The sequence below is a fragment of the Vigna unguiculata genome, chromosome 5, assembly GCF_004118075.2.
Source record: "Vigna unguiculata cultivar IT97K-499-35 chromosome 5, ASM411807v1, whole genome shotgun sequence".
Lineage (NCBI taxonomy): Eukaryota > Viridiplantae > Streptophyta > Magnoliopsida > Fabales > Fabaceae > Vigna > Vigna unguiculata.
The window spans coordinates 9,298,089-9,310,586 of record NC_040283.1 but is presented as its reverse complement, the minus strand read 5'-3'; the positions used below and the strand labels follow the sequence as shown (position 1 = coordinate 9,310,586).

The following is a 12,498-nucleotide window of genomic DNA, read 5'->3' as shown; positions in this document are numbered from 1 at the left end:
TCACGCACAGTTTCAGACTTTCTGTCAAGTCTTCACTTTGAACAACGAAAATTATCAAAAACCCATGAACCTGGCTGCGTTCATATATAAGGATTTTTTGTGGAAAATTGGAAATCGTCAAATCTATAAATCTACATGTACATGCGGCTATCGCACGCATCACTTATATTATAAATAACTCAAAATTAATATATTAATATATATATATATATATATATATATATATATTATAGCCTTATATATTCTTCGATTCGGTGAATATAGACTTAGGGATGTTTCGAGCTCTAATGGATCGAAATAGTATTTTCATGTTTAATCAATACATTATTTGTCTAGATTCTTAAACTCTATCTCGGAAGAGAATAGTATATTTAAAATATTGTTACGATTTTTAAATAATATGAAATTTTTATAGGCATATTAGAAATACTATTTTCCATTAAAGTATAAAAAGATGATAATTTTAAATAAGATTATATTAGACATTATTATGAACTTTGACATCTTAAGTATGCTGACACCTCAAAATCTATCAATCATTTTTAGAATTATTTTTCCATTTTCTCACTTGAGAACTAAAAGAACTAAAATGAGTGTTCATCTTTAAAACTACATTTCTAATTTTTTGAAGAATAAAAATTTTCTTTGAAACATATTTTCGTTTTCACAAATAACGTTAATGTTTTAACCTTAAATATCTTTAAATAATATAATTATGATCGATAATCAATTCAAAATATTATTTACTTTAAAATTTGAAATTTCTTCGTGATTTTATTCTTAAAAAGTATATTATAATATTAGAAGAACATAATATATTTAAATTTTCATTAATCTTAACTTTTTAAATAATGAGATTATCGAAAATACAAGATAAAAGTTTCTTTATCCTGTTTACCAGTGATAAATACATTATTTTTCTAACTCACAAAACACTTTTTCTAGATAAAATGATAGAGACATCAAATATTAAAGTAATATTTTACCACTTCTAAACTTACTAATGAAGTTCAAGACTGAGCATTCACATATTATATTATAATCGAAAGATCTTATTCGGTCAACTCCAAATTTTCACTTGACCTTGAGAGTATAACCTCTCCATTAATTCATTACATAAGGATAATAACTGTATTAATATTTTCGAAAATTAACAAAAAAATTGCATTTTTTTTTTGCTTAAAATTTTCGATGATTTTGTAATTGAGTATGCAATTCGTGAAATTTTTTGCTTTTTTTTTTTCTTTCTAAATCTTTTATTATGTTTGAAACAGTAGGTATATGATCTCATAGCTTACGACCTATCTGCAAGTTGATCATAATTCATTTGAATAAGCCTATCTTTCTACACGGCATTTATTCATACCTTCATGACTTAATTAAATTTCGGATCTGTCTTTTCCGTGATGTGAATAAAATTTTCGCACTTAATTTTATTCTTTTTTTTTATAACTTATTCAATATTCTTTACTTTTTCTTACATGGAAGCCAAAAATTTGTAAACACCATACATGTACTAGGGTTTCTTATTTATTAATATTACTGCGGTTTTGTTTGCATAAAGTTGTCCAATAAATTCACTTATTAAGGTTGTTTAATGAGACCTTTATAATTCTTCAGAAGGAGAAAATAGATAAATATTATGTAACTTGATGTTATGGGAATCTATAACTAAGGTGTGAGATGGAGAAAATAGAGACACTACTAAGGTTTTGTTATGTTAACGTTTACCAAATATCCAATAATTAAAATCGTAATTTTCTTTTTCGGGTAGTCTAACTCACTTAATTTGACCATTTATAATTACAACCATATAACCATGTTACTCTATATTAGACAAGGAGACATAAATTTTCAACAATATCTCTCATTTAGATTTAGTAATACTCGCTAAATAATTATTTTAAAAATTCCTTGGATACCTGCATCTAATAATTATATTAAAATAGCTTGGACACGTGTGTCTGTATACAATTCATTTAGATTTTCCTTTACAATCGGTCTATTCGGTATTAATTCACAACTTTTATCAAATCTAGTGTGTCATTACACAATAACAATCACCGCATTTGCTTAATATATATAACAAACAAATATGGAAGAATGATGTCCAAATTAGATTATCAAGAAAATATTTTAATAATTATAAATTTTAGTGATAAAAATAATTAGTAATTATAGTGACTGATTTAAATACTAATTTATAAATTAAAAGTTATTGGTATTTAAAGTAGTTTCAAAATATTATAATCAGTTTTTAGATTGTCTACTAAAATAGTTTTTATTATTAATTTGTATCTGAATTGATTACTAATATTAGCTACCAAAATTTTAACTATCAAAATAATTAATTTCTAAATTAGTCTCTAATTACGAATTTGGTCTCTAAACATATTCTTTTATCACTAAACATAAGATTGGATAGAACAAAATATAAGATTGGATAAAATATAATATTTTAAGGAGTCCCATATTTGATGTAATTTTTAGGTCGAATGTTGTATGATTTAGTTTTGGTTTATATTATGCAATATTTACATGGTGAATTCTATAACTTCATATTGTTCTACTTCCCCTTAAACTGTATTGTACATTTGATACTTATCAATATATTTTTTTTCCTCAATTTTTGTTGAATCACATCAGATTCATGGGAGATTTGATTTTCCTTATATTTCTCATTGTTCCCCTTCGTCTTATCTAAAATATACTCCTTTTCCTTTTGTTAACAAAATTCTATTAAAACAAAGGCTTGAATATATATTTGGTCCCTATTTTCGTTGTTTTTATTTAATTTGGTCCTCATTTTCATTTTATATTCAGTTAGGTTCTAATTTTCGTCAAATTTTGGTTAATTAGTCATTTTCACTAACTATGTTTAAATAGTTAACGTTTTTGTAGTGAAATACTTTCAACATTCTAAATTTATTGTGTAATATATCAATATAGAAAGGAATAAAGTTTTAACATTGATTAATAATTGAAAGTTGATATATACACGAGTTATGTCATTCATTTTGATACAAAAGGAAAAACATGACCCTTTTCATATAAGTTTTCATTCACGCACACATAATAGTATATATATATATATATATATATATATATATATATATATATATATATATATATATATATATATATATATATATATATATATATATATATATATATAATCTTACCTTTTATACATCATATCATCCATATAAACATGTATAAAAGCATGGAATATAACACATATCATCAAACTCTTAACACATTGTTGTTTAGCCATATCTTCTTGCTTAAGCGACCTCATCAACACAAACAATGTTCCAACCGTTGTGCTCAAGCAAACTCTTCAACACAAACATGGTTCCAACCATTTCATTTGCTTAAGTGAAATGCACCCGAGAATAACACCCTTTCATGATTATCCTTGCTACCAAATCTCTTGGCACTTAAACGTTCACCGCTTAAGTGTTATGATCAATGTTAGAGTGACCACTGTTCATTGGAAATAACCCAAAAAAGTTTCAAAATGTTAATCCACCATCTTAAAATGCTTGAGCATCCAACTATCACTTGAGTGTCCAAGCCACGTATCTCACACAATCTCACATTAGTACACATGTACATTGCTTTTATGCTATGCTAAGTGTTCAAAAATAATGTTTGAGCCACAATCAATATCGTTTGAACATTCTTTTTAACTCTTGAATGATATGTTTTCAGAGTTGACAAAATTCTTTGAACCCTCTCACACTCATGTTGCACGTTGAGGAAACATATTTCGTAAACACATTTATAACTTTGTTAAACAGTGAAACCACTCTCTACATGTCTTATTTTTAGTATCTAACTCATTTCCTTTTAATAGTAATAAATTGGGTATATTATACATATTTGCTTTAATTTTGTATTTTTGGCTCATTTAATCTTTTCTTACTATTTTTGTCATAATTATTTTAGTAGATATTTTTGTGGTTTATTCTAGTTTTGTTGCATTTTAAATTTTGAAGGTTTCAAAATGAACATATGATTTGCTTGATTTGATGTTTTATACTATTCTCTATGATTTTTTGAAATTGAGACAGATTTGATAAAATTTTATAAAAGAATCCATGCAAATTGAATTTTATTTACTATAGTTTAAATTTTTGTATTTAGGTTTATCGACCTGATTAGAATAAACATTTAGGCCCATGTTTCCTTTAAATTTTAGAACTTATATATAACTTAAATGTGCTATAAACTTGTACATAAAAATCATTGGCTTAAATTTCAATCATAAAAATTGTTCATCTCATTTTCTCTCTTTCTTCTCCAATTTCATTTTAGTTATTCATCTTTTTCTCTCTTCTTCTCTCAATTTTTCTGTTCTTCATCAACGAATAACTAATTATTGAAGATGGATTTATAGAATCAAGAACAATCAAGCCGAACAACATTTTGTATCGACAATTTAACATTTTGACTTTATTTTTCAATTCTCTAACTTCAATTTTGCACTTTGTGATTATAATTTGTGTTTCTAATTTTGGAAATCAAGTTAAGAATTTATTGAATCTTAATTTGATAATTAGGTACAAATTGGATTGAATGATATTTTTATTTGATTCGTATAACTAGTTTAATTGATTAATTGAATCAATTAATTGTTCAAACCTGTATTTGAATATTTAAATGACTATGATAAGAGGAATTTTGGTTCTTAAATGTGTGAAATTGACATTTTCATCTTCTTGATTTTTGGTTATGCAATTTGTTACATTTTTCAATTTGTGTTATACTTTTTTTAATCTTTAAGCCTTCAAATTAATTTGTATAGGAAGAATATTAAAGATTGAATACAATCAATATATGTGTCATCCTAAGTTGTGCTTCACATTGCAAATTTTAGAGGAAAATTATAATATTTGATTTCAAGAACAACATTAAATATCATAAGTCATCATTTAAATTATACAACACATCACTTTAGCAATGTGAGATAATTAATGCTCACTACTTGGGCTTCACTTGAGCAATATCACATTGCTGAGTGATATTAGAACTGAAAGCAATCCAAACTAAAATGACAACCTTATTAAAGTTTCATCAAATCAATATCACATTTATACTTTCAAAATTAATGTCTAGACCATAATGGTTTCCAAAACAATAACTATTATTACCATTTCAATAAATCTCATACTAAACACATATTTCCGACACTACTTAACTTTTTGTATGTTATCAATTCATCATTTTCATTATATGTCTAGTATAATATCACCTTTCTAATAATCCATGCATTTCAAACCAGGATCACATTATATACAAGGACTATTAATTGCTTATACCTAGATTGATGCTTGATTATATCCAATCATCAGTTAACAATCCTTTCTAGTAACCTCACAATCAATTAAGTCCTCAAATAATAATCCTACACAACATGATCTCTTAACCAAGACATGTGAGAGAAGGATAAGAAAAGGACTAAAACACCAACAATATCGAATATACTTACCAAAATGAAATTTTGATGAGTTCAAAAACTTTATAAACTTGACTATCTTCATAGGTCCTTGATCCATTAAAAAAACCATGGTAAGAAAAAAAATGTTTGTTAGAGAAATTGTAAAGAAAGAAATGAACTAAAAAAAAGAATGAATAACTTCTATTTATACATTTCATTTCCTATTTATTTTAAAATATTCACGATCTTACAATGAAACTTCTAGTTATTTACTCATTCTTTGTTATTGTCACACAACTTATATTAAAACATTAAAAATTCCACCTTATCCACAATTTGATTCAAAGACATTAGAATTTCGATAAGACTAGTTGTAATTTACAAATTGCACACTAATAAATGATCTTTATTAGGTCTAATAATAAATTGGTCGATTGTAATTTTTTTTTCCTTTTCAAGTAATACATGAAATACAAATCCAAATATAAAAAGTGAACATGATTCTTACTAGAACTATGAAAAGAAATAAAAAGACAATACGAACAACATGCTTATTAAATACTTTAATGTCAATTATTAGTTAATGGATCAATAGACATATTGTTTCTTTTGACAATGTCCTATGAGTATCTCTTTCCCTAAAATATTTTATTTGCAACCAAAACCTTTATATATGTAATTTTAAGTTGATAGAAATATTGTTGTTATCGATAACATTATCAAAATTTGATTTCAATTTGTAGACTAGTTGCAAAATATGTCATCATATTCTAAACTATAACTTCTATTTATGTGATCAAAAGAACTATTAGAGTTTTTTTTAGTATTACCAAATTAATGATAAATTTGGATATAGAGTATGTGCTTTCAGAATATTATATGTCAAGATTACTCAAGTTTCTAATACTCTCAATATAAATAAAAACTACATAAAAGGAATTCAAACTATAGTATACACAAGAATTCTAATAATCAATGCTTTGATAATATAACACTTCCTTTACAACTCACTAAGAGAGAAGTGTTCAAGACTAAACTTGTCTTTTTTTTTTAGCAACATAACCATCTCCTAATATAGTTTCTTTCATGCTAAATTTTCTTGAAATTATATTAATAGCTCTTTTGTGATAATCAAAGCGTATGCTAAGTGTAACGTCTCTGGCTCGCCCAGACCATGTTAGGTTACTACAGCCCGATGTACCCCAACCCCTGACCTTTAACACCCTCTCAGCGAGACAGATGTTACCAGTTGCGCCGCAGCACAACTGGTAACATCTGTCTCGCTCTCTCCCCGAGAGCCTGTCAGGTTACTACAGCCCGATGCACCCCAACCCCTCACCCTTCTCCGTCCATTCATATTGGGTGGGTTGTTGCCAGTGGGAATCGAACCCCCAACCTGACCTTTAACACCCTCTCAGCGAGAGAGATGTTACCAGTTGCGCTGCACTTTTTTGTAACATCTCTCTCCCCGAGAGCCTGTCAGGTCACTATAGCCCGATGCACCCCAACCTCTCACCCTTCTCCGTCCATTCATACTGGGTGGGCTGTAGTAACCTGACATGGTCTGGGCGAGCCAGAGATGTTACACTAAGAATTACATGAACTATAACAAAAGATACATTATTGTTTCAATAAATGTTCATTAAGGTTTTAGGAACCAAATCCAAACACTCAAGAGTACAATTGCAAATTGAGTTACATATTTTCACCTTCTTCATGCTTAAAACTTGGTGTTTATAGGATGATTTTTATAGTTTGATGGATGTTATTATCGTGATATTATCATGAAATAATCAAATAAGTCGAGTTTAATCATGTGACCCTTGGTAGAGTGTGTAATAGTTCACTGATCGAGTGCTCTTACATCGAAGATGAACAAGGTTAAGCGATTTGTCGAAGCCGTGGGATGTCAGAATGAATCGATAGGGGAGCATTCCACCTTAAGGGAAAAGACTCGCACGAGTAGTGTTGGACGAAGCATAAACAAGAATGTCAGCTTGAGTAACGTAAACGTTGGTGAGAATCCAATGCCCCTAAAATATACTATAATAATCAATCTATTTATTTAAAGTTGATAAATGATTAAGAAGATTTAAATTACTTCAATATTAAGAACTAAAGTGTAAAGAAGAAGTTAAAATTATAAATAAGTGATGGATTAATTATTATAAGAATAAACAAGAAATCAAAAACAAAATTCAGATTAAAAATTGCTGCAAAATTGGAATGATACAATTATGAAGGACTTTGATCAATGGTGCACTTTGCTTTATTACACAAGTAATTTTGTTACGTTTTTGTTTAGAAAATAAAAACATATAGTGGACTAGTTACTCACAATCATGTGGACAATCTTTATTGATTTAAATAGAGTTTGTTAATACCAATCAAGTTGATAAGATCATTAGAGGGAGTGGATGGAAAGAAAACAAAGTGGTATTTAAAGCCTTATTAATAACTCCACCTATATTAGACTCTGCCAATTAATAAATCATAATTTGCTTGAATGATCTAATTAAGAGTGTGTGCCAAAATCAGCGGACATTTAGTTCAAAATTTCAATTTGGAATCTCGATTTTGAAAGATTTTTAATTGACTAATTAGATTAAAATATTTAGTAAAACTAGTTATTAAAATAATTGATAAATATAAAATAAGATAAAGGAATACATTTAATTACTTAGCTATAAATTATATTTAAGTAAATATATTTTGAATAACTATCACTTTTAATATTTTAACATTATTAACTCTAAGGAATTTATGCTTCCTTTTTCCATCTCTAACTCTCTAATGAATTTTTTTCTTTTGATGGTTCTTTCAAAAATCACTCTTATTTTATCTTTGATTCGGTATAAATGAAAAAAAAAAAGTTAAATATGATTTTGGATTCAAAACTTGATATAAAATTGAAATTTGTCCATATTTTAAATTTTGATATTCAAACTTTAAAAGTTAATAAATACATTCATTTTAACTCAACAACCATAAATTTTTATAATATATTAAACTACTTTTGAGACTAAATTTGAACTTGAATGTGTTAAATGATATAAAATAACTCAAATGTAGATATGGGATGTCAAGTTAACAAAATTCAAAGTTGAATTAAAATGACTATATCTATTTATTTTAAAGTTTAAAAGTTTAAAGAAAAAAATGATAATTTTGGAAAAAAAGAATTTTAATTTCACATCCAAAACTTTAACTACTAGAAACATATTTAATATAAATGTGTTTAGTAAATTTATTTAAATTATAAATGAAATTAGTAAATAAAATTTTGATAATATTACTTTATTTTATTGAAGAGATAACGTTTTAACGTCCAGGGCTTATTATTATTATTATTTTTTTATTATATTTTTTTGTTATTGATTTAATGTTAGACTTGTTTATTATTGTTTTAATTATTCAATTATTTTTTTTTATTTTTAATAAAGTATTTATTTATTTTATCAGTAAATGAAAACTATTTAAAAGTATAATGAAGAATAAAATTTTACCGAAATACAACTTGAAATTTAATTCATATAAATAATTATATTTAATTTTTTTTAACAAAATTAAAAAAAATATAAAATTATAATTGTTAAAAATATCTATTTACATAATATTAAGATTTCATTCTAGAACTAATCATATCTTTATTTTTCCTTTTACAATTTACACTTTTTATTAAATATTTGTCTACCTTTATAATTTAAATCTTTTAACTTTCAACTATATTTTCAGCTAATTTGATTAGATATCGTCAAAGTACCTTATTGAAGTAAACTAAAAGTTACTATACTAAAACAACTATGAAGCCAAACACCAATAAAATAATTTTATCAAAATAAATTAAAATTTATGTTCAATTTTCACTTCTATGATAATTCTTATCTCAAGTTTTAACTTAGAACGAGGCACACGTAAAAGAGAGAAATGAAGACAAATAATTAAAAATAAAATTAACTAATTAACCATCATGAAATATATATTATTACTATTTCTAAAAACTTAAGGTTATAGATTCTCAATGTCTTGAACTAAAACTCCATTGCTTGTCTTAAATTTCGTAAGAAAAATAGAATTATGTTGAAAAATACATAGAAGAATTGAGACATTGAAAATTAAATTTGTTTTAATATTATCTCACATTACTCACATTACTCCAATAACCTTTCATGCTTTGACAATCCCAGCCGCCGAACCTTTCTTCAACCTTTCTCTCTCATCTCAAATTAAACATTCAATCCACAAATAAGTAAACTTATAATTAAAAATTATTTTTTATCAACAATTCAACTCAATAAAAAGTGAAAAAATAATAATAATTGAATCTTCCTTGAGTACATTATCTTGTTCATGCAACTTGACATACACATACGTAACACAACCACATTTATATTAAAATAATATAAATTTAATAATAAACGTTTCATAAAAAAAATACACATGATTTTTGAGTTAGCAATCATCCCGCCACCTATATTTTTATACAGAAGAATACATTTTTTTAACTTCATTGCTTAATTAAATAATTTTATCTTTAATTAAGTAAAAACATTTTTTATTCAATAAGATACACCATTCTTATTTCTCAGTTATATAGTAAAATTATTGTAGTTGAATAAAGAGTAAAATTATTTAATTAAAAATGTTGTTTTCTTTGTATAAATGTTTTTATATGCATATAAATAATAATGCAATAACTGCAGAAGCAACTGAAACTTCTTTTGTGCCTTGGTCCCTCCAACTTCACTTAACTTCCCTCTATTCCCTTTAAAACAACAACCCTTCTATCTCTCTTAAAAAAAAAAGAAAAAACCGAACCAAACCATTCCATTCTTTGGTCACAAACCTTCTTCAATCCAAACCTCAAAAAAATGCCGAATCCCTCTCTCTCTCCGACCACCGCTGCCGTTCCAGACGCGGTGGCCCGCCACCACATCCACGCGGTGTCCCCGCACCAGTGCTGCTCCGCCGTGGTGCAGGAGATCGCGGCGCCGGTCTCCACCGTGTGGTCCGTGGTGCGGCGCTTCGACAACCCGCAGGCCTACAAGCACTTCGTGAAGAGCTGCCACGTCATCCTGGGCGACGGCGACGTGGGCACGCTCCGCGAGGTGCGCGTGATCTCCGGCCTCCCGGCCGCCGTGAGCACCGAGCGCCTCGACGTCCTCGACGACGAGCGCCACGTCATTGGCTTCAGCATGGTCGGCGGCGATCACCGCCTCTCCAACTACCGCTCCGTCACAACCCTCCACCCGTGCTCCGCCGCGGGCACCGTCGTCGTCGAGTCCTACGTCGTGGACGTCCCCCCCGGCAACACCACCGACGACACGCGCGTGTTCGTCGATACCATCCTCCGCTGCAACCTCCAATCCCTCGCCAAATTCGCCGAAAATCTCGCCCGAACGACCAAACTGCATCATCAACAACGGTGACTTCAATCTCCAACCCTCAAACTTCAAACACTGTTCGTATTTCTCTTTTCCCATTCACTTTTTTTCGGCTTTTCACCTTTTTTTTTTCCTTTTGTAATTTAGCCATTAAGTAGCTGTTGTATACTTTTTGATTAATATCACAATGTTGTGTGAGGTTGTCACCAGAGAAACACCCCCCCCCCCGAGTTTCTCTTAATTTTACCCTTGTATGATCATTTTACCGTTTCTCTTTGCTGAGAGAAAGTGAACAATGAAACAAGGATTTATGTAATGTTAGTGTAATCTCTGTTCCCTTTGTACTAATTTCCTTGTCCTCAATACAATTGTAGAAACGTTTATCCATAGTCTATAATCCATAATCAGTATGAATACCATCAAAGTTTACTCATTTTGTTTTCCAATTTCTCATATCAGTTACATTGATATATACACATAAGGTGTTTGTGATTTTGCTAATATTGTAGAGTTAGAATGCATATAAATGTGATGGAGGGGATAAGAATTGCACCGACTATGTAGTTGTTGTTGTTTGAGAATTGATGATATTGGAAGGTAGTGGTTGTGTAACTTAGGAGGAGGTGATGTGAATTGCAAGTTTCCACATGAAATGCAGAGTTTTTGATATGACCTTCCCAGAAGTTAAGGCGAATGTGACGATGGCTAGTTGTGGGGCGATGCAAGTTGCAGCATGGGTTCCGTTTGTGCTTTCACTTTCTGACTTGTTTGGGTGAAATTGTGCACGGATCCATTTGTCACGTGTACATGATTTTTTCCATTAATGACAATTTAATTACCAAGCGGAAAAAGGTATCAACATAAATGCTTCTTCCCAGAAGTTAGTGGTAAGTTTTGAACTGCATAAATTGGAAAGAAAGAAAGGTGGATGAAATAATCACGCATGTTGTAGTTTGTGGTGCCATAAATTGACCCGGTGATTTTGTTTTGTACCTTTGCAAGTAGTTATCTGGATTCTGCTACTACACCTTGAAAAAGCTTATTAAAATAAAAGTTGGGGAAAGACATTTATATTGAAATTAGAAAGGTAAATAGATTTAGAGGAATAAAGAAAGAGAGAAGAATGAATGAAGAGTGGAGAGGTATCTAGCTGGATTCGGCTGTATTGTGACTTTTTGGGGGGGTTTCAAAGATGAATAGAAGGCAATATTTTATAATTAGGTTAAAGAAAGAGAAAAAGGGTGCAAGTTGCAGCAGAGAGAAAGAGAGAGAGTATTATATTTTGAATATTGTTGAGACACAGTGGTTGTTATTTAATTTGATGGAAAGGGATATAAAATAAAAGAGGAGAAAAGAAATGTGGTGCAGCATGGGTTGGTTTGTTTGAATAATCACCGAATCGTCGTCGGTTTATGCAAGTTGGTGTGCAAGTGGATGATAAGTTAACATTTACACGAGATAATAGATGCTCTTCATATCATCCCTGTACCGCAGGCTCTACCCACCCTTTATTTTGTCCTCTTCTTCCGCTTTTTCAATTATGTATATTTAAAATCTTATCAACTCGTTCAGTAAATAAATAAATAAATATTTAAAAAAAATTAAAATATAATATATATGTTATCAATACAGATTCATACACAAATGATAAAATTTCCAACTGCGAACTTT

The 12,498-nt window shown here is 28.9% G+C and overlaps 1 protein-coding gene across 1 annotated transcript; it reads left to right on the top strand.

Annotated features, from left to right (window-relative positions):
• Nucleotides 1-10,145: 10,145 nt before the first annotated feature.
• On the top strand, nucleotides 10,146-11,216 carry LOC114183017 (abscisic acid receptor PYL4). The gene has a single exon (XM_028069847.1). It carries the CDS (start codon nucleotides 10,315-10,317, stop codon nucleotides 10,870-10,872), a length of 558 nt encoding a protein of 185 aa, XP_027925648.1. The 5' UTR covers nucleotides 10,146-10,314; the 3' UTR covers nucleotides 10,873-11,216.
• Nucleotides 11,217-12,498: the final 1,282 nt, after the last annotated feature.

Coding starts and splice junctions, on each gene's coding strand:
- LOC114183017 (XM_028069847.1), top strand. CDS start 10,315: ATGCCGAATCCCTCTCTCTCTCCGACCACCGCTGCCGTTCCAGACGCG.